Below are 24,233 nucleotides of genomic sequence, written 5' to 3'. Positions count from 1 at the left end.
ATCTTTTTAGCGATCCAAAAAACCGGAAAATTCAGATATCCGGGATAGCGATGGTCCCAAACTTCCCGGATAATTGGTTCTCTACTGTATTCATTTTTTATTTCGAGGAGGGGGGTCATGCAACGGCATAACCCCCCCCCTTCATTTTTAGACAACAATGCTCTTAGTATTAGAATAAATTGCTTGAATGATTTTTGAGATCAACTATTACTTGAGGAACTCATTAATGCTGTTGTAAGTGCTGCCATTTATAAATGAAGATTTTTTTACCAGTCTTGCACCATTGTCAACCTTCACGTTGTTTTGGTTATAGTTGGCTAAAAATGCCTTTTTTACAACTGTAACTAGCATTTGAAAGCTACAGATAAATTACTGTATTTGGACCCTTTTTGAACCCTCTCGTTGAGAAATCTATTTTTGAACATTTGTGGGCAGAAAAGTTTGCATATTTTTGATGCCGTCAAATATGAAGTCTGATGTTTTATTTGTTTAGGTCTTTCCTTTCTTATGCTGTTTCACCCCACCACGCTCCCAACTGTGTTTGTCTGTGAAGTGAGTTGTTCTATGATAAAAATACTTAAGTTGATGTAACATGCTGAGTGATTGTGTTAAAGAATGATTTAGAAATAGCAATAATGAAATAGTAAAAGTTATCCTTCAAAATCTGGTATTTCTTCAAAACTTCTATAAAACTCCTTCATTTCTAAAAACTCAGTATGAACCCAAGGGCGCCCAAATAGGGGGGCTCAAGCCCCCCCCCCCTTGGATTTGAACTTCCTTGCTTTTAGTACTTTTTTCTTGGCAAAAATGTAAAAACATTTCTTCTCCAGCCATTAATGAATAAGTTATTAAAAATGTCAAATTTTAATAACTCTAATCTGTCCTGAAATCAGTTTCCACGAGAAAAATATCCAGCTAAACCACGGGGGAAATATTTGAGCCCCCCCCCTTGCAATTTTGCATATGGGCGCCCATGTATGAACCCTGAAGGTGAATTCAGCTTTGCGAAAATCACAAGGAAAAAAAATTAAACGATTACATTTATGTATCCTATCGATATTTTATCAAAATGATTCTCATAATAGAATCGTTCATCATCAACAATATTCATTGCCAAAAAAAAAATTATTTCCATAATCATTATAAAATATCTTATGTCTCATAACTAAATACTCCATGAGACATTAAAGTAATAAACTGACTAACTCAATATTACAGGGAATTAATAATACTAAAACCTTTAATACATTTTAAATTTCATTCTGTAATTTACATAACCATATAGCTTTATAAACACTTTTTTGAATGAAACATTATTTTCAATTTTAATTTAGAACTTTTACAAAACATCTAAAATGCCATTAAAAATTTGAGAGTAATATTTATACACAACATTCAAAATTTAAAAATCAAATTGAAATCTCTAATGGTTCTTCTATTGGAATAAGAGCAGTGTCTTCGTACAGCTTACTGTCTACACCAGAATCATTCATATCTGAACTGTCAGTAAGTTCTGAAAACAAGAAAAAACTTGATATTTTTTAAACAATAAAAGCATTAGATAAATAAATACCTTTGTGCTGAACAATAAAGTAAGACAAGACAACGTTAGAAGAAGCACAAATTTGTGCTTCTTTACAAATTTGTGCTTCTTCTAACGTTTTGTCTTACTTTAATAAAAGCATTATTTAACAAAACTCCTTAAAAAATGTATGCAATAAAATTGTTGGAGAAAGTAATAGTATGAGCAATGGTAAAAAGTTTTCACTGCCTAAAAGCATTTTATGATTACACTAATTAATTATAAGGTACACAAATGCATGAACACAGCAAAATTTCAATTCATGCCACTCAAAATTACTTTTATTGGTATTCCAGTCTGTCTCCAAATCAAATGTTTAACATCTACAAAAACGTGACTGTGTATGCATAGGTGCTTATCTAGGAGTACTAAATAGAGGAGAGAAACCTTGATGGATATTGTCAAAGTAATACAAGAAGAAAATGTGACCCTGATCTTGCTGTCAGAAATTCATGACATATCACTTATCAGTGTTTGTTAACGTGGGCTAATGGAATTACAGAGCTGTATATTGTTCAAGCTGAACTAATAAGATACGAGGATATTCTTAAGTCATATCTTAAATTATTTTTCATGTCATTCTATGTAACGAAAATTGAAATGAAATTCCAACTTATTGAAAGTTGCACAATGTACATTACAAGTCATTTGTCTGATCATCGCCTAAACATTATGGATCTGTTGATCCAAAGAAGTGGCTACTATGCCAATTTGGAGAATTTGTTATTGGTCATAGCAGTGAGGGACACTCAAAATGTAAAGCAGTTAAATCAGAGAAAGGCATACGAGGCAAAAGATCAGGTAGATGCAAGAGATGGAAGAGCAACTTTATACTTACAATCATAATGCCAAAACTGAATCATTAGTACAACTTCATACCCTTGTCCATACATTGAAATTCGTTTAACCTCGTGCAGTAAGTTTAAATGTAAGTCTTGTAATAACTATCCTTCTTGGCTGGGTAGATGGGAAGAGCAGCATGAACTGGAACCACCTCCTTGTGGTGGGTTCTCGGTTATTGATGCAACAAAATATATTTGCATTTCCAACAAAGAGATAAACAGTGCACAGTTGTTGAGGAAAAAATATACTGGACGGTAAGAGGAAAAATATTGCCATGTACGATAAATGGTAAAAAAAATAGAATTTTGGTTAATTTCACAAAAATGTACGGCTTATTTGTGCAGCAAAAACTGTAAAGGAATGTAGGTAATCATAAAGATATGTGAAAAGAGTGTTAAAAGGAAACATTTGAATGGTTTTAGAACAGGAATTTTAAACATTTGTATTTTCATAAAAATTTTAGGAAATTGTCATTTTTTGGATTTTTTTCAAACTTTTAAACTTGTTTCCCAGTAGCTAAAGTACAGTGCATCTTAAATGTGCAAGTCAAAGTTAAAAAAAAAAAATTATCACATACCCTATTGTTTTCAGGGCCATTCCACAAAAAAGTCAACCCTTTGTCCCGCACATGACGGTTCATATATTTCATTAAAAAGTAATAATTTTAAAGGGTGATGACAAAATTTTTTGCTTAAGAAATCACACACAAGTTTGTAATTTGTTAAGCAGAAAAAAATTGTTCATTACTATCTTAAAGTATTTTTTAAATGAAACATATAAGGCATCACATGAGAGACAAAATGATCAATTTCCATGGAATGGCCCTTTAGTTTTATAGTAACAAGAATTTCACAATACACAGTTGTCAAATTTGGAGCAACTTAAGCTTGAGATCATATGCCATAGATTTGGGACTAAAGAAAAGTGATTTGGCATCCAGGTATGATAACCAGGTTTGACGGTGTCTATTTTTTTAATACCTTCAAATATATAAATAGGTGATGGTAATCTATCTTCAGGCTCTTCACAGTAGTTGAATGTTGAATTGGAGCATGCCAGAAAGAAATAGTCTATGTCCGATTGATTAAGTCTGTCTTCTTTTGAAATTATGTCTTCATAATTATCTAAAAGGAAAATACATGAGAATTTCCCAAAGTATTAAACAGACAATAGAAATTATGATTATATGACACAGAAAATGCAATATCAGAAAATATGCAGCTGAAAAAGTTAAACGGATGATCAGAACGCCAGTTGGTTGCATGATTATACTGAGAAATAACAGAAAAGGGAGCAGCAGATCAACTAACAGTTGCTACTCTATGCAGCTTAGAGGACTCAAAATTTCACTAACTTTTACCTTCCAATAGACACTGATAAATACTAATATTTATTTTAAATATTATACAATATCTCATCGCTTATTAAGTAACTTGAATAATTTAAAAGTAGTTTAAAACTTACTGTGAATGTTTCTGTGGAATCAAATCTAAATTTATTGTTATTCTATGCAGCTCCAATAAATGGTGCTAAGTAAAATAACCAAAACAAACCAACTGAACGCTTTCTCCCACACGGAGGTGTTGTGTGCTAGTGAGGACCTTGGATGTTCTAGAAAGTTTCTTTATCAGCCCACTAAGAACAAATAAAAAGCAACCATTCCTCAATGAAAACTCTTAAGGAAGATAAATTTAGCGACATGGAAAATCAACATGGATCTACTTTCTTTCATGTTCAGGAACAGGCAATTGATCTAAAATGTGGTCTTCAACTAAATTTTCCTGTTTTTCTTTTTGAGAGTGATTTATATTACATGCTAAACTTCACCTAGATCCCAGACAATTTCCAATAAATTTGTATTTTGTTCTTCGACTTTTTGTTTTTCTTTCTAACAATAATATACTCAAAATAAATGTTACATAGTACAATTGAATATATATGAAATTATCCATATTTTTACTTAATAACCAGCTTCACTACAGCTATCCTGACCAGTTTAGTTTTTAATCCTGATTGTACGGGGCGTGATCACTGTTCATAAGAGCTAGGCTCTTCCAAAACCACTCTACAGAAATTCTAAATTTAAGGGAAGAGTGTCATAAGCCCTATGAGAATAGGGATGAAGCTGTCCTGAGCTCATCAAGATGCAGGAAAAATACACATAACACCTGGTTTCCCTAATTAATTCCTAAATTAACTAGAGACAATTTTAATTAATATTGAGTAGGATGGTGAGTGAACGCAGTCAACACCGATTATTAAGGAAACTCTAAACCCTTTCTTCGAAATGTAACAAGATAGCCAAAAGATCCTATGTCCTTTCAGCACAAAAATGAATGATTTGAGAGGGAGTCAGTACATTACACAGAATCAGTACCTCAGCCACAGGAGAGTTTTGCAGTTAAAATCCCTCGCAGAACTCCGTGTTTTTTTCTACAAATAAAAGGGGAAAACAAAATTTAAACTTTTCCAAGCAGAACAAGGGCAGAATATAGGGGGGTAAGTGAGGGTTCAAGCTCCCCTTTAGACCGGGATCTGAAGGGGGTTGAGCATGCATGGAAAGGCTGACGCAATATTATTTCTGATTATTGTTACAGGCACGATGGTGATTATGAAACCACATGTCGTCGCCCCCCTAGGTGGTCGACAACCCCGGGGGAGGGGGGAAAGCAGTGGGGGGGAGCCGTTTACTAAAACACTCATAACTCGCAAACTATTTGAGATAAAACACTGAAAAAAGTGGCAATCGACGCAACAAAACAAGGGCTTTATAAAAACTAAATATGATTATGGACCTATCTTTGTTGGTTTCTGGGTAAAATTTCATTTTTCGCAAACAGGCAAAATTTTTGAATAAAATGAGCAAAACAAACTTTTTTTGACCAAAATAAATTTCAAATCAAAATTGTTTGATTTTTTTTTCAAATAAAGTCCTAAATATCATTATTCAGTTTCTTAAAACTATTTAAGTACTGTTAACGCGTTGAAAAACAAAATGACAGTAGCAAGCTCGAACACTATTCGTAGTATAGTTCAGGATCTGAAGGGGGGGGGGGGGGGGGGGTTTGAGCATGCATGGAAGACCTGACGAAAAAATTATTTTTGATTATTGTTACAGGCACTTATAGTGATTATGAAAACACATGTCGTCAACCCCCCTCGGCGGTCGACATCCCCGGGGGAGGGGGAAAGCAGTAGGGGGATGCCATTTACTAAAACACTCATAACTTGCTAACCGTAGGAGGTAAAGCACTAAAAATGTGGCAAAAGATGCAACAGAACAAGGGCTTGAAAAACCTAAATATGTTTATAGTTCTATCTTTGTTGGTTTATTAGTAAAATTCCTTTTTTAGCAGCCATGAAAAAATTTTGAATAAAATACGAAAAGCTTTTTTTCCAAAGATAAGTTCTTTTTTAACATTATTTAACCGTTTAGGGAATCAATAAACTCTGAAACTTCACCATTTAGTTTCTTTAAAACTACTTAATTATTACCAACGTGAGCCTTAAAAAGCGAAATAGAAAATGCAAGCACTGCCTAAGTTAGCACATTGAATAAAACGGCAGTATGCTAAGGAGAAAAAAAATAGCCTTATTACCCTTATGACGAACTATTCATTCTTCAGTTTACAAACTTATTTTAATTGCAAAGTATTCAATTATGGCTTTAATTTTGTAATATACGGCTTTAAATTTGAGAGGAACTAGGGAACCGGGCCCACAGTAGTTTCAATTCAAATATAATTTTTATTTATTTAATTAATTTATATTTTCAATTAGCACAAAAGAATATTGCGGGTATTGTTTTGCGGATATTGTTTTTTTATAACTTACCCAACAAATTACAATGATACAAGAAATAATATGTTCTAAATAAATATAAAAAATGAGAAGCATCTTTGAGCTTTTATGGAAACGAATATAAATATAAAATTATACACTAGAGTTCTAAAAAAACTAATTAAATAAAATTAGTAAAATAATGCGTGTTAAAAAATAACTGCAGAATATCAATATGCATACATAAAGCATTAATATATCAGAAATTCTGAAAGCTGTATCATACTCTTTTTTGTTGACTTTTAATTGTTCCGTTGAATCGTTCCCTTCCGAGTATTTTGTAGTTTATGGGTTTTTGCTTTAGCTTTAATAGCACAATATTTACATCAAGATACTGAGCAAGATTAATAAAACATTTACAAGATTATTTACAATTCTTGCTGCGCAGGGTGGAATTAAACTCTCTGGTAACACTGGCTGTATCATAAGGTGTGGGACTTTTTTGTTTTATTTTCATTCAAGTGAAACCCAAACTTGGTTGCATCTAAAGGCACTGCTAAGGTACAGATTAATTGATTCAATAGTACAGTTGAGCAATACTTCTTAGCACACGTTGGAAAGAATTGCAGGAGCATGGTAGAGAGCTGATATTATATTTATAGAATGATAAGAAATTATTGTAATGGTTGCATTCCCAAGAAATACCTATTTTCTTGAGAATTTTTTTATAATACAGCTTCTAACAGTTGAAATTCTGAAGCACTCAGATATTGTTTTAATGATAACTCTAGTGTACGAAAAACAGTTTCCGACTTTTTTGACAAAGAGAAAGCATACTTTTTTGTTCCTATTTTACTTGTTGAATTGCAGTCAGAAAATGCATCAAAAGCTAGTAAAATTTTAGATTTTTTTTCCGTAAGTGCTCCTGAAGATAGATGCCATCCTAAAGCTCTTTTCTTTTCCACAACGCCAGCACATGAAATGGCAACCTATGTCCTTTAACAAAGATTGCCAATAAGAATTCATTAGTTTTTGATCTATAAACTATTAGTTACTTTTTCCCCTATTCTACACTGAATCATATGCAGGAAGATAGATTCTGTTGCGTGCTTCGTCCTGGTTGGACTCGGGCATTTCAGAGAAATTTATTACTTGACTCTCAGATTTTAAATAATATTCATTTTCGTTTTCAGAGTTACCAGACACCAGAAGCTGATTGGATGCAGGAACAGATATGTTACATATTACATACTCTGAAATGTACTTTTAAAGGTTCTTTTTATTTTCAGGAATGGCTATGATACGAAACCACTGGTTTGGTAACTAGTGATTTCTTTTATAAGCGAAGGAAACTTTTCTGAACTTCTGGTTTTCAAGTTATGAAAATGACAGTGAGATGCACCGATCGTGTTTAAGGTCCACTCGTGTAGTTTGACTATTAGAGAGAAAATTTTATTATTTTTTATTTGGAGACCTGCAAAATATTTGCTGCATTTGAAAGTAGTGTTTGGGACATTATGAACCAGAGTCATTTCATCGATAACTTGAACTTTGTTCTTGAAATAGGGTGCCTCTTCAAGAGTTTTGCTGCAAGAAGTATCATTTTCAATTACATTCACGAAATCGGACCTCTTGCTCTGCTTCAGTGAACCATTCTGATGAACCTAACCTAGCATTGGGCTTATTGAATGGGAATGATTTTTAGATGTACTAATACTAACATCATTTTTGAGCTAACGTTTCCCAAGTTGAATGCTTTTTGGTTTTCTTTTGCTGTTCTGCTGTCGCTATTGAAGACATTGCCATTGCAGGACTTCTCTGGATAAGAGACTATTCACATTTTCTTTAACGTTCCACTGAAATTTTGATGCTTCTTATGTGGCAATAGCCTCGCTCACTATGCTTCATAACTCAGGTGGAAAATCTGCAAAAGGGTTATCCTGATAGTTTATCCTTTCCGTAATTACTTTGTACCTGCAAACTTGCATGTTTTAATTTTTTAAAAAGTGCCATTGTGACTCATACTAAGCAGCTATAATACGTTAAAGGTTAAATAATTAAGTAATTACTTAACTGGGACATTGTTTTGATAATATTACGAAATAAAACCGCCAAAACAGGAGAGCCACAAAATTTTCTTTGGTTTATGTCGAGTCTTCAAGGTACATTCCGCATTTTTTTTTCTTTTTGTGAATAACCTCAAATGCTTTTTGAGCTTGCTTTTTTTTCACTTTTCAACGCTTTGATAATAATTAAGTAATTTTAAACAAACTGGATAATGATATTTCAGATTTTATTGGTTCCCTAAACAGTTAAATAATTTAGTTAATTTGAAAAAAAAAATATGTATTTTATTCAAAATTTTTGCTTGTTTGTGAAAAATAGAATTTTACTCAGAAACTAACAAAGATATGATGATAGTCATATTTAGCTTTTATGAAGTCCTTGTTTTGTTGCGTCGATTGCCACTTTTTTCAGTGTTTTATCTCAAATAGTTTGCGAGTTATGAGTGTTTTAGTAAACGGCTCCCCCCACTGCTTTCCCCCTCCCCCGGGGTTGTCGACCACCCAGGGGGGCGACGACATGTGGTTTCATAATCACCATCGTGCCTGTAACAATAATCAGAAATAATATTGCGTCAGCCTTTCCATGCATGCTCAACCCCCTTCAGATCCCGGTCTAAAGGGGAGCTTGAACCCTCACTTACCCCCCTATATTCTGCCCTTGTTCTGCTTGGAAAAGTTTAAATTTTGTTTTCCCCTTTTATTTGTAGAAAAAAACACGGAGTTCTGCGAGGGATTTTAACTGCAAAACTCTCCTGTGGCTGAGGTACTGATTCTGTGTAATGTACTGACTCCCTTTCAAATCAATCATTTTTGTGCTGAAAGGACATAGGATCTTTTGGCTATCTTGTTACATTTCGAAGAAAGGGTTTAGAGTTTCCTTAATAATCAGTGTTGACTGCGTTCACTCACCATCCTACTCAATATTAATTAAAATTGTCTCTAGTTAATTTTATTGTTACAGTGAAACCTGTGTAAGTTGACCACTCGCGGTGCAGTACTTTGGCGGTCAACTTAGACAGGTGGTCAACTTATAAAGGGCGGTAATAATTTATTTTATTTTACTTTTTTTTTTGGTCATTTCTTGCACCATGTATTCATTTTTTGAGGAATTCACCCTTACTCTTTCTGTTCAACTCACTTACATTGTTTAACATTATTGAAAGTGAAACAATAATTAAAAATACTATTCAAATGATTTTGTTCGTTTTTCCTTGTTCATAACTATATTAGACACTTTAGTTTTAGAAATTCCATATATGCCAGCTAATATTCTCTGGCTTTTTCCATTTTCAGTTAATTTTAATATTTCATACTTTTTATTAATCTGAAGTTCAGCTAACTTTCTTTTTGAAGCCTTTTTATGTAAAACTTATAGCACAAAGAGCAACAAGCTCGACTCTCCCAGTTCATAAAGGCAAAATCAAAATATCCTATCTCTTATCCCTTGCACCAGAAACATGTAACTTTACTCATTAGCAAGCCCAGATCTGCGTACCCGCAGTGCGATAGGCCTGCGTCCTTAAAGGGGCTAACGGCCCTAGAAATTGAAGAAAAAATAGAAAAAAAAAAAAAAACTATCACTAAGACTTATTTACTTTACTAATACACACTGCTGGTCACTAGGGAGAGGGCCTACATATTTTGTTGCAGCGGAATCAAAATGTACAAGATCTCTTTTTAGCACAATTCCTGTGTTGTCACAACATATTGCAACTGAAAGTAAAGACAACTTTTCTACTGACACCTATTTTCATTGAACAGAGTACAAAAAGCAATCTGAAATAGAACAAATGAAAAACAAGTTTGGAGAATAAAGAGCAGTATTAAGCTTTATGCTGCTGTTTAGTTAGTAAAATGTTGTTCTGTCATCAAAGCATTAAAAACATTCTTAGAAAGCTATGAAAAAAATAATAATAATAAATAAATAAATAATAAAATAATTTGCTGAAGAAAGTAAAAAAAAAAAAATAAACCAAGTGGTCAACTTACAAAGGGTTTTTTACAGTACTCCAAACCAAATTTGGCGAACATTAGTGGTGAAGATAGACAGGTGGTCAAGATAGAGAGGTGGTCAAGTTACAGAGGTTTTCCTGCATTACATGAGATAGGACTAATTCCGTTCCTGACAAAAGCGATCAACATAGACAGGTGGTCAACTTACAAGGGTGGTCAACTTTACAGGTTTTACTGTATTTTGTCATTGATCTTCTTTTCTAAATATTTCGGACACCTATTAATAACTTTGAACTTTCGGGAGAGTATGAATGGCTATTGAAACGTAAGTAATGTTAAAAAAAAAAGACAAAATAAAACTTAAATTTAAACAATTGTTGCATAAATCGTGACTTTTTCAAAAATTTATGGATTTTAAGAAAGCACTATGAAAATCATGAAAACAATGCAGAAATTGTCGCGGTGCGACAAACTAGTAACCCTAGCTATGGCAAATCAGAATTCGGCCTTTACCTTGATTTCATCTACTTTTCTCAAAAAGCCTTCCTCTTCTGTTAGTGCTGAAAATTCTGATCAAGGCAATGTTTTTTTTTTTAATTTTAGTGTGCATTTTTTTTTTTGTTGAAGGTATACCAAACATTGGCCCTCTAGAATATGATTAAGTAAATATTGTATAAAATGTATGGAATAATACAGCATTTTTACAAGAAGCTCTTAAAATCTTGTTACACCTCGAAACACTGGATTTCATAAAAAATTTGAACTGTATAAGTTCTGCAGAAATTTTCAGTTCCAAGAGTCAAGCATTAATGGGTTATAACATTTAAATCTTTTTTTCTGACAGTAAAACATATCTGGCAAAAATGATATCCTACACCATGCCCAAGTGGTAAAAGAATTTTTAAGTACATACCTTCTTGTTCTTCATAAATATGCATTTCTTCAATGTCTGAAACATCACTGTGGTTTTCCTTCAAAAATTGAATACATATTTGTAGGAATAAAAATATTCATAATATTAAGCATAAAACATTTTAGTAACGATGCTGTTGTATAAATTTCAAAAAGAAATAAACCGAGATTACTTATAGCAGAGCTGCCGACCTGCCAAATTGAGCAGTAATGGGAATGTGGGGTAGAGTGAAATGGTAAAATATAGGGATGCACCAAATATAGAATATTGATCTAAAATTCTAACCAAATATTTGACCAGATGTGTGGCAAACCTCAATAAACATAAAAGATCACTTAACACAATATGTGCAAAGCGTCACTCTTGAGGCATTACATTCTGCAGTTGAGCTTGAGGCGCACTGCCTGGATTGCGTCTTCCATCTCGATGGGTATGTGGAACCTGAACTTGATCGGCATCGCCACACGCAAGTGCAATCTATCTGTAACAATTTTCAAAAAGCAATTTCCTGTTTGGTGATGTTTTGATAGTTGAAATTTTAAACCTAACTCAAGAGGATTAACCCTAAACTCCAGTAGATAGCGTTCGTTGTTGACCACTTTTTTGTTTCTCCATTCTCCTAAAATGACAGCCTACCCCGTTAAACCAGGGTTGCTATTTTGTCCAAAAAAGTCCGGGAGGCCGGAAGAAACTGGACGAAATGGACAAAACTAGACAAAATGGACGAAATGAAAAGTAAACTGATTATACATACATAAATTTATTGTTATGGTGTAATAATATTGGTATATTATTCTAATACATTTTTTATTATGAATTTAACTATTATGCATTTAACTAAAATAGAATCATCAGCCTTATAATTTCATAAATTTTTTAATTACACATTGGTGCAGCTAATTTTAGATCATAATTTACTTAAAAGTAATGAAATTTAACAATGTGAATATGCTATTGGGCATGATTAGACTATTATACGCAATAGTAGAAATTAAACATAATGGGAAAGTCAAATGAAATGCTTAGAGACATACATACAAAACAAAGATTTATAGACTAAAAATATTTTATAACTGTTATATTTTTCGAGTTTTTATTGATGTCACCCCATTGTAAAATATTTGTACTCACATATTTTATGGATATGTTAATGTCATACAAATTAAGAAGAATTACTACTAAAGTAGGTTTGTGGGTACTCAGAACAGTGTACCGAAAGAGGCTATACTAGGCAAGAGGGTAGATAGCTTTAAAAGGGCCATTAATCTTCATTGGGAACTAATAAATTGAAAAGGAACAGCCTAGTCAGAGCCTGTTGCTGATCCTCACATTTGTATTTGGATTGCAAGAACCGATTTCACTTCATGCAAACTTTGCTTTTATTAATATCAAGTAGTTCTTTTTTTTTAAATATGATTTTTAGTGTTTTGAAACTCCAACCTTTAAAAACTTTTTATTTCTACTTTTTAATTTTACAAATGCACTTATTATGGGTTATAAACCTCCATGTCACAGATAAACATCTTAAAATTTACAGCTGATGTGCTTGTTTTACAAATTCTATTATATGCATTATAATTTATTTTAACACTCATTTGATTTCTTAACACACTTAAATAAACTTCAACTGGTCTTACTTTTTTTTTTCACTTTAAAATATTTTACCATCAATTGTTTATATACAGATATGTGTATGCTATTTTTATATTAAAATATTACTTGAATAGGAAAAATCTGTATAAATATTTATTATTTTAAAACTTCAAATTTTTAACTCAAAACTTTCAGTTTACTTATGAAGTGGACATAATGGACGAAATGAACAAAATGACATTTTGTCCAGGACGGTTTTTTTCTGGAGTGGACAAAATAGGACAACCCAGAGTAAAACAGTTAAGTTTCCCGATCCAGTTCAGCCTTGTTGAAACAAAGCATTTCTCTGCATCTCAAACACTGCTAAAAATATTAACAAATTATCCTGCCCTGGCGGAATTTTCATTGTTGATGACATCAGTAGCGTTACTCGATCATTCGTTATTACATATATGAGGATTCTTTTTCTTGTATTACTCATTATGTATCAAAAAGTCCCAACTGTTGGTGATTGCTACAACTATTTTTCTATTTTATTCTTCCCCTTCCTGATTAGTAAGTGCACGGATTTTTGTTTCATTCAGACTATTTATTCACTACAGACAGGTCCAAATAAAAATACTGATTTCATAACCACCCGGTATAATATAAAGAGAAGGGAGAGAAAGAAAAATTATTCATAAAAACAAACAAATTTGAAAATTTTCAAGTGAAACTCACTTCATTTTCTACTGTTTCCTTTTTTAATAAAATATCTTTTTTGAAGGCAAATTTTTCATCGCATGATGAATCAGAAGCAATTTTCTTGATTTGATTAATGTTTGTAGAATCTTTAAAATTCTTTAGACTTTGACTTTTCAGCCTGGTATGAGAATGTTGAATATCTGAAAAAAAAATAAATAAATAAAGTAATAAAATATTTCTTGAATGCCAGATCGACTAAAAACTGCAATTTGGGTGAACTCAAATATTTTTAATAAGCAATGCAAATATTTAAAGCAAAAGCAACAGTAGTTGTGGGGGGAAGAGGGAAGCAGTGTTTCAATCTTTCTTTAAGTTAAACATTTAACCACCACATATCTTATGTTATACAGCCTGGACTAAGGTGTTAAGCACCTCTATGTTTTTAGGATGTAGTCTGAAATAATAGACAAACATGAACAATATTTATTTAAACATTTATAAATTTCTTTTAAAGTGAAAATATTTGAAAAACTAACCAAAAAAATTATTTTTTAATTTACTAGCTGCATCATCCGGCATTGCAGGACAAAATTATTAAAAAATGGGAAATTTGGAGAACAAAAATTCTATTAGGATAATGACAACAGTCTGGTGTTGCAGAGGTAATTTCTAAAAATCACCGTTCAAATCAGGACAACAATTCTAAAATCAAGTCAACATTCACTTGGAAATCTTGATCTTCATCGGACCAAACTGTTACTGCTTGAGCTATTTTGATAGTTCCATCTTTCTCCAGCAGAGAAAGGAACCAGGGTCAAGTGATGCAGGTCCTTTTTCATTAAATGATTAGGAATGTAATTAAACATCAATAGAAAAAAGACAAGTTCTGAAATAGCATCGAGAAATGCTACAAATTTTCATCGGAATAAGTACATAAGTCCCAAAAAAAAACCTGCCAATTACAATCACAATATTAGTTCCGAAAAATGCTCATTAGAGTGAGGACAACAGTTCTTAAATGTTGTTAATGGCCCTGTTTAAATAACCAAGAACAAATCACTAAAAATTCCATTTAACTAAAGATAACCCAAAAACTCTATGAAAATAATAAGGTACTTAAAAAGCTTTTCAAACCCTAATTCTTAATGTGTCTTACCACATAAAATCTTTTTGAATTTATGATTTTGCAAATATTATTGTATTAAAGTGAAAGGATCAATTTCAGTCGAAAATATTTGTTAATCTTTTATAAACCACGTAAGCTTACACAGCTCAGATCCAGTACTTTTCCGTTATAAGTAATATGTCACGCCTCATTTTCAACATTTTTCATTTTTCAACAAACTGGTCAAAACAATGCGTGAACCGTAGTCAAAAACCAACATTGTTGAAATATAAAATGATATATTTTTAAACAAAACAATTCATTGCCTAATACTTATATTAAAATGAAAAAAATCCACCAAACAAACGCACTAAGTCATTAAATGTATAAAATTTAGATGTGTCAGAAAGTCTAACCCCTTGTTGGTCTTGTTTTAGCTTTGCTGTGTTTTTTATTATCTCCCTCTGCTGTATTTTTCCTTAAACTGTTAGCTCTGTTTTCACCTTGCAATTTTGGGAAGACATTCACGAGCCTTATGAGCTGAGAGTAACTCAGGGCCGTAGCCAGGATGAATGTCCAGGGTAGGCCAAAATGGCAGAAAGGCAAGGACAGGCAAGTAATAATAATACATGTAATGGGGGTGGAGTATTTTGGTTTGATGCTGGAACACACAGGAATATTGTTGCGCAATAGTACATACTATATTAATTTTAATAAACGTGACCAATTTAACTAATAACAGTTATTGAAAGGCAGATAAAAAACACAATCTAGCATTAACGTGATTTAATTCAACTTCTTTATACTGATTATAATTACAGAAGCTCTATATTGGCCCTTAAACTTTTTTATTTTCAACTGCTGTGCAATAATAATTTTCATAATCTCCATATTACCAATAATAAGTGACGCCAACTTCTGGAATGGAAAAACATGTCGCAACAGCAACGTGATTTTTGCACTGAAAATTTATTTAAGCCTTAAGGAACTTTTAGCTTTTGGCTGTGATAGCACAGCCACGAATGCCAGAAAAATGAACGGTGAAATTGTGGCCATAGAGCATAAAATTGGGCATCCTGTCCAATGGTTAATCTGCAAACTGCATGCGAGCAGACTTTGCGCCACCTGTTCGCATTCCTTGATGGTGAAACTGCTGGTTCATGTGAATTTTCAGGTCCAATAGGTAAATTGCTAGACAGGTGCGACAATTTATCACTTGTCCAGTTTGAAGCAATTACGCTCCTTGTCATAGGTGCCGGGCTGTTAATGTAATAAAGTATAATTTCATTTCCATTTAAAACTGCATTCTGCAGACTCATTGCAAAAAAAAAAAACACACAACTGGATTTTAAAAGAAAAAATATTGCAATGTGCAAAAAAACTTGAAAAAAAGTCTACACGAAAGGTTTCTGCACGAAATTTTACAAAATTATTTGTGAACCTAATACTGAAAAGAATGTTAATAATTTTGAAGATAAATGGAAAGAGTATTAAAAGGAAACATTTGAATGGTATTAGAACAAAAATTTTGAACCTTATCATTTTCATAAAAATTTTGGAAAATTGACCTTTTTTCCTATTTTTTGAGAAGTTCAAGCCTTGGTAGGACCGTCAAGGAGTTGTTCAAACTTGATAATATTTTACATGCGCATTGTTCCTACACATGCACAGCTTTTGGTGGGTAATCCAAATTAAGATTCGAAATTTCGTTATTTTTCGATTCACCCTACATGTACTACGTTTACTTATAGTACATTGTTTTATTATTAATATATACTGTACTTACTGTACTGGTTTATTTTTTTACTCTCTTTCTCGTTGATCACCGATTTTGTGCATCATAACAGTATTTTATGTTGATTAAAACATTTTAGAAATTTTTAGAATTTTTTACAAATACAAATAAAAATCAGTTCTTTATGTAAGAAATGGTAAAGTATAATTAAGGAGTGGTTTAAAACAGTTTGAGGTGGTGTTAACAAATGTCTAAAATAATTAGATATGTTTATAAAAAAATTTAATCATACCCTTCTCTACAACGCGAAATTTCAACTTACACGAGGGATCTTGGAATGCTTCCTCGCGTAAGTCGGGATTCGACTGTACTCCTTTTAGGTCGAAATGTTTACCAGAGTTTTGTTTCCAGTTTATGCATAAAAATGCAGCCACAGCAAGAAAAAAAAAAGTTTTTCTCCCCATTTACACATTGCATTGCTTATCAGCTTGTGTGATGGGGATAATTTATTTGTAATAGCACATGGTGGTGTAAGATTATGTGAGAAGCAGCCAATTGGGTTTCTTTTTTCCGTGTATGACAACCTAAAATTTTTATACTGACTAGTTGAGAGAGACTTAGCAGTAGTAAAATTGAAAAAAAGGAGGCTTTATTTTTCCAGGGTTGCCACAGAAGTTCAAGAATGAAATTCCCTGACATTTCCAGGTGGTTTTGAGAAAAAATCCAGGTTATCAATCTCCACCTTCATCTTGCAACATTAATATATATATCTCAAATTTTGATAAAATTTACCTCATTTTCAAACTTTACAAACAATGGCTACCAAATTTAATTTATTCAAGCTGAAATAATCAAAAATATGTACTAAGGGTGGTTCAATTTTTTTTTTCTCTGTCGGCTCGAGTCCAAGACACCCCTTATTTTTTTTAGACTTACTAATAGTATTGTGCTGTAAAAGTTTTAGCTTCTTGCTCAAATTTTAGGAGGGTGCTCAATGACCCCTCCATTTAACATTAGCTCTAGCATAGAAAAAGTCAAATTTAGAAACATTTAATTTCCACAGCTGTTTTTTTTATGTAAGTAATTATTTTATTGCAATGAATATGCATATAACTCGTGTAGATTATAGTATGTAACATTGTTTATTCAGTTCAATGAATTTTTTTAACCCCCTCCTCATACTTATGAAGTTTGAGGGAGGGGGTCGAGCACCCTCTTTCAGTTGGAATAGGAAGTTAAAATTCCTCCAGTATTTTACTATCCACAAGTCTAAAAACATTGAGTGGTGTCCTGTTTTCTAGGAGAAACCTTTTTTTTTAAAGTGTATTTTTGAACTTCCCCGAATGTACTAACACAAGTGAAGCAAATCACTGTAATAAACAATTTATGTAAATGTAGCATATCTAATTTTCAATAGCGAGGAGCCACTGCCTTACATCAAGTGAAAGAACTGCAGAATTAGCAATTGTGACATCTGTATCACAAAAATAAAGTTAATTGCTAAAATAATCTGAACTAAAACTTATGAAACCTAAACTTTTTCAATTATTGCTTTCTACCTCTCCAATCCATTGAACTCAAAGCGCTTTTAGACTTTGGCCTGTAAAAAAATCATGCACCTTTTAGCTTCACATATTTCCCCTGTTTGTGGCTCATAACACAGGGGTGCTCCCCCCCCCCAAGTTAAATAGCACCCCCCCCCCCAATATTTCTGAACGCCTTAGCGCTTTTTTTATTTTTAACCCTCTTTTTTTATTTTTTGTTAACCTATTTATTTATTTTTAATTATTATTGTTTTGAAAAAAAGTGTGCTAGCTCCCCAATAAAATACACACACACAGATGAAAATAATATGAGTAAATAATTTTAATAAAAATAAAGTAAAATAAATAATTAAAAAATCCCCCCCCCCCAAAAAAAAAATTGATGGCGCAACTTTCGCCATAATCACTCCTGTGGGCACCCTGTCATAAAGTTAAAGTTTGAGCATTGATCAGAAACTTCTCTGATGTGCAGATTTTTTTTTAATCGGATTACTTTTATTTTGAAAGAAAGAAGCGCATTGGAAGTCTTAAAAGATCACTACCAAAATACTAAAAGATTAGCGATACTTCTGTAAAAAAGAAACTTTCTAAGTTTAAAATTGTCTAATGAACTAAATTTACAGAACAAAATTGTTTAGAATAATACGATTACATTAATTAATTTAAAGAAATAATATAAAATATGAAAAGATTATTGCAGCTCATTAAAAACGTCAGTCGGCACTCCCAGACAAAACAACGTGCTGTGCATCATAACAACTTCAGAACTGCTGACGTAAACAAGCAGCGCTTAAACAGAGCCCGCTCAAACCAGCTCAATGGCTCAAACGAGGAAGAAAAGAAGTACCTTCTGCGCATGTCCGCCGCTGACTGCTATGGTGCACGCCGACTGCTATGGCGATGGCGCACGTGCCAATGGCAGAGATGTTGATAAAAAGAACTGCAGGGGGAAAAAGGAAGAGGGGAATGAGAAAACGACGAATGGGAAGGGAATGGCGGCGAAAAAAACAAGGCAGAAAGTTTTTTTTTTTGACGTCATAGACCGCAGGCCGCGCTAAGAAGATCGGATATGTGCAATTTTTCATTTTCCCTGACATTTCCCTGATTTTCGGCCATTTTCATTTTCCCTGACAATTCCAGGTTTTCCCGGTTTTCCCGGTGCGTGGCAACCCTGTTTTTCGGACGACTCAAATAAACTGCTTTAAGAACAAAAGATGTTTAAAAGCAATACAAACTGAAATCAAGAGAAAAGAAATTAGGACTACGACATACAAACTTACTGAAGTTTTAAGAACCAAAAAAAATTTTAAGCAAACAAAAATAATTCCTCTTTTTAAAGTATCTTAATAAAATTTATTTTTTGGAAGGATATTTTTATGAAGTACTAATAATTAATTTTATCCAATTTATAGGTGTTGTAGTCTACCCATTATGCACTATTCCTTAAAAAGAAAATAAAAATTATTCTTGAGATGGCTTAGAAAGGAACTCAAAGGTTTTAGCTTGTCCCTTGGGACTTCAAGTTATTGAGAGTTGACTCATTGACTGTACTTGTCAATGAGTCAACTCTCAATAACTTCAAAAACCCAATTAGATTAAGAGAGAAGCGCCCAATCCATGGCCCACATCCAGCCCAAGAAGTTGATCCATGAGTCCTGTTGTTTTGTTCAATGTTACAAATCGAAAAGGATGATTAGTGACAATATCAAATTTGGAACCAAATATTCAGATAGTGGTTTCTGAAAAACTTGAACTTAATGCTTATTTTATTAAACTGTCTTTAATAAAATTAAAATCAAGAAATGATAACAATTATTGGTTTGTAATTTTCCTTCCTTTTTTATATTTTCAAATGTTATTTAGAAAAATGTTAAATATTTTTAAATTTTATACATGTTCTAACCCAAACTGTTTTAATATGAGGTGTATACAACAGATGTCTGGTAGTCCAAATTGGCATTCGCCTATAGTTTCATACATTAAGTTCTGAATATCAACCATGTCAATGTTACTTAAACCAAGGAGGTAGATCAAAGTTAACTAAAGAGGTAAAATTTATTGCATCGAAAATGTTTCCTGACTCCACAATGGAATTTAGAAAAAAAAGTGCATTTTAATTGTCTTTTGAAATTTATTATAAGAAGTTAATAAGGAATGTAAAATGTTTCTAATGACAGACAGAACTTACTAAGTTTCCCATGAAGATTAGCATTTATATTTTCCTTGGAGTCTTCGTATATTTGGTGACTTGACAACATCCTACATTAGAAAAGGAAAAAATAATAAATGAAACACTAAATTCTATTTTTGGAGTTTTGGACTAAAATAAAATGAAAAATATTTTGAGATAAAAACTTCAAAATGTATTTTAATCACTAAAACACTACTCTGGCAAAATTTTTACAGTAACAGCCTCTTTTTCAACAAAATGTGTATTTAAGTTACGTATTTCTTGCATATACAGTATAACTTGGATTTAACGATTTATTCGGATTTAACTGCTTTGAATGCATATGCTCCTTGATTTAATGATAACATTTTCCAGTCCCTTGACAATTGTTAAATCGGGGTCATACTGTCATTGATTTTTACAATGTTACTTTTAGGGCTTGTTGATATCAAAATTTTAGTACCCCCAATATAATACTCTCCAGTGCACTGATACAGTTCAAACCCACTATAGTGAACCCAGGATAAAACTGTCCCTCGGCTTAGCCAACTGTTTAAATGTTCCCAACTGAAGCTTTATGTTGTTGATGTATTTTCAAATGCTAAACTCTAAAATCTAGGCTATATAATCCAGAAAATACCAAAATTTTCAGCTTTTCTTAGAACTTGTTCCAGTATATTCCTTAACAGTGTTTCCATAGGTAAATACCATCTTTTTTGTAATAGTTACCCCTTTTTCGTCAGAATATCCTGGTCTATACCATTCCTCACTTGGATTTTCTCTGATAATATTGTGATCTTCACAGACAATAGCTAAATTTGGCATGCCAAAAAAAAATCTATAGGGGGTTTAAGTTAAAGTTATTTTGAAATTGATAACAGCAAAAGACTATATTCTTGATTTGAAAGGCATTTTTCCTTCCTGTATTTACTGTAACCTCTATGTCACAGAATTGTAATTTAAAGGAGCTGTCAGTGCTTTGAGTAATTTTTGTACAACAGAACTATATTAAGTTGTAGATTTATTTACGATAGTTCACAGACAAATTAACGAAATGTATATAAAAGCAGAATTTATGGGAATTGAAATTACTAACAATACTGTGACTGAATATTTATATTTTTAACTTTATTTTTAAAAAAACCATACCTATGTACCTGGAACAGCAAAAGTTAGCCGAACTAGAAATATTTATGGCTAATCTTATCCCCTCAAATCAAATTAACATTACAAGATTCATATTAAATTTGCTCTAGGGGGATCGGAGCCCACGGTATATCATCTGCCACAGAGATGAGCCATCATGATAAGTTTATGTTCCAGCAATTTATTTTAAAAATGCTAATGGCTAAAACATGGATGTCCGAGTGGGGACGGGGGTGCTCATGAATCAGATCATACCATTGAAATTTTTAGAGAAATTATTTTTAAAGGACTTCAGTCTCTTTAAAAAGGGGTTGTGATTTTTGGTGGGGGAGGAGGGATACCCCTAGCAATATCATCTGCATAATTAAGATCTGCAATAAAGAGAAGTCCATCGGACATCTCAGTGAATAAAATATTTGAATAATAACAAGCAATTCAATGTCAGATCAAATAATAATAATATTAATAGTAAGTTTTTGATCTTATCATTTCAGATTTTAATAAAACTTGGTATGAAAGAACACATAAAAAAGAATCATACCCATTTTTAGGTGCCTATTTTAAAAATTATTCAAAATAAAAGCCTGCAAAAAAATTCTAAATGTGCGTTCTTTCTGTAGAATAAACTTTCAAAAACCATAGGCAACTCTTTCCAGATTTTAAGTTTCAAGATCATTCACCTTTACTTTTAAATTTGAATATCTCAAAAAACACCCCCTCAAATTTATGAAAAAAGCATTTTATTGCCCCTATACTATTCTTCCACTGTGCGAAAAATTACTCGGATCGCAATGGCAAGGCACAGCAAAAAAAAAAAAAAAACAGGAATGTTTGTACATATTTTCAGATGTTTTACATTATTTCTGTCATATTTAAATTTTATGGGCTCATTATTTATTAAATAAATGTATTTTGACAATTGGTTTTTGAATATAAGCTAGCATGTGATAGCAATTTTACTTCATAAGCACAATTCATATCTATAAATAGTACGAAATTTTCTAGATAGAAAACTGCAAGGTTTAGCTAAAATAGCAAATCTTTGCATATAATAGCAGGGTTCTTACAACCTATGTTTGAAATTTCGACTTTTTACAAAAACACGGTTTTAGTCATTTCATGACTCTCATGAATATTTTAAGAAAATTAAAACAACTTTACTGGAAGGACGGCCACAAAAAAATATCATCAATCAGATATAACTGAATACACCAATTCAAAAAAGAAAAATCAAACCGTTAAAACTCAACCCATTCTGTCTATCATAAAAACTTTTTATGCACTAGGTTCATACACTTGTTAACCAGTTGATTTAAGCAACTCTGGCCCTGTAAAAAATTCAAAATTTATAAAATTATCTGAGTAATTCTAATGCAGATAATTTTTTATTTATTTATTTATTTTTACAGTGCCAGATATAGTACAAAATGAGAGGCTCAAATGAAATGAAATTATTTGTTTTCATTCAATAATCCCGTTTCACTGCAGGGGAAATGAAAATTACCTTTATCCGAGGACGATAGGGTTTAATACAATGACGTTTATATGACCATAAATTTGAAAAGTTCACCGCACAACTAAAACAAAAAAAAAATGCTTTTTGTTACACATGAATAATATAACTAAAACTGAAGTAAATCAAATGCTGCAAGGCGATAAGTAAAACAAGTGTTTTGAATTTTGCGCTTCTTAAAATTCGGCAGAAAAATAAGAATGAGGATTCAGGAGATAGCAAATTTTATAATGCCATCTTTAAAAAACAAAATTCTAGTAATTTCCCTTCCCCTACTCTCTACCTTGCGTTCGACGAACCTCACCGGTCTACTGATAATTAATCGGTACTAACCGCAATGTTCTATGATCAACCGGTTACCATTCTAAGCAGTTGATTGGAGCACGTGATCATTAGCTGTCACGTGATTTCCTAACCGGTTGCTACCAGTTGTGCTCGTCGAACGTAAGCCACGAGTGCTCACTTCTCTATACTTTTTTGAAAAAAAAAAGGCCCTACTTATTTTTTTATTGATTATTCTATTTCTGAAAATCCAAACAGTCAAAATTCAATCTAATTACATTTTAATGGAGAAAAATATTTGTGACTCACTTTCATGAGAAATTTATTGGCAATTGTTCCGTATGCTCGTGCTTTCAACTTGTGTAAACAAGAACAAAAAAAGTTTTTTATGGAAATCGGTCAATGCAGGAACGATCCTGACAGATAAACGGGAGGCAACCCTATATTTTGGCGCTAAATGATATCATTCTAAGACTTGGCGACAAGGATTCTTCCTGTACCTCGTGCTTGGTTTAAAAAATGGCTTGAAGAATGTAGTAATGAGTAATGTGTTAATGTATTTATTATGATGAGATTTTTACAATTAAATATGCATGAAAGTAAGTGAAACATTTTCTTGGATGTGACTATAGTAAGTTGTATCTTTTTGTTTTTTTTATTTTGAAAAAGAACATGTTCCTTTATTTATGCTTACTGTCTGACCACGGATTGTATGGAATGACAAACACCGTTTTACAGCCGGAAATGGATAAATTTATTATTTTTTTACCGATGTCAGCTTTTGCAGAAGCAGAGTCTCATTCAAATGAGCGGAATACGCGCATCAAATTTTTACTTTTCCCCCTTATTCACATAGATTCGTTGATCTGGACGTTTGAAAATTCCATGCAATCTGTAGTTGGACAGTACAACGGTCATGAAATTAAAAGCATGTATTAAGATTTATTATGACTAGGCCTTAGGTTTTTTTTCTAGATTATCATTCTGTGCATCTGTACTTTCTATCCGGACAAAATTTATATTTATTTATGCCATATTTAGACGTCTTTCAGATATCTAATATAATATGGGAATTGTTGTTAGACGTTAGCTTGCATAAGTGTGCATTAAATAAACGTTTCTCGTGTGCTTGAGATTTTTGCTCCCCCCCCCCTGAATAATCGAAACTATTAGGCTTCTTTTAATTTCCCGCCTAATTAACGTACATTTCTTTAAGACGTCCTTAAGGATTTTTCCTGTAAGCGTGCATGTATTCACATCATTAAACGTTTATCCTTTGTGAAACGTTTAGATGTTTCCTTTTCCTTGCATAATTAAAGCTACT

The 24,233-nt window shown here is 32.4% G+C and overlaps 1 protein-coding gene across 1 annotated transcript; it reads right to left on the bottom strand.

Moving 5' to 3' along the window:
- Positions 1 to 1,260: 1,260 nt before the first annotated feature.
- On the bottom strand, positions 1,261 to 22,820 carry LOC129224314 (uncharacterized). Its single transcript, XM_054858754.1, has 6 exons — positions 22,619 to 22,820; positions 19,987 to 20,057; positions 13,451 to 13,614; positions 11,138 to 11,195; positions 3,406 to 3,549; positions 1,261 to 1,513 (listed from the first exon to the last, which is right to left on the bottom strand). The coding sequence occupies exons 2-6, from the start codon at positions 20,054 to 20,056 to the stop codon at positions 1,410 to 1,412; spliced, it is 540 nt and encodes a 179-aa protein (XP_054714729.1). The 5' UTR covers position 20,057; positions 22,619 to 22,820; the 3' UTR covers positions 1,261 to 1,409.
- Between the last annotated feature and the right edge of the window lie 1,413 nt (positions 22,821 to 24,233).

Source organism: Uloborus diversus, chromosome 1, assembly GCF_026930045.1.
Source record: "Uloborus diversus isolate 005 chromosome 1, Udiv.v.3.1, whole genome shotgun sequence".
Classification (NCBI taxonomy): domain Eukaryota; kingdom Metazoa; phylum Arthropoda; class Arachnida; order Araneae; family Uloboridae; genus Uloborus; species Uloborus diversus.
This window is presented reverse-complemented; position numbering and strand designations above follow the sequence as displayed.

Coding starts and splice junctions, on each gene's coding strand:
- LOC129224314 (XM_054858754.1), bottom strand. CDS start 20,056: ATGTTGTCAAGTCACCAAATATACGAAGACTCCAAGGAAAATATAAAT. Junction 13,615..19,986: donor TAATCTTCATGGGAAACTTA/GTAAGTTCTGTC, acceptor TTTTTTTTTCAG/ATATTCAACATTCTCATACC. Junction 3,550..11,137: donor TATTTATGAAGAACAAGAAG/GTATGTACTTAA, acceptor TTTTCCTTTTAG/ATAATTATGAAGACATAATT.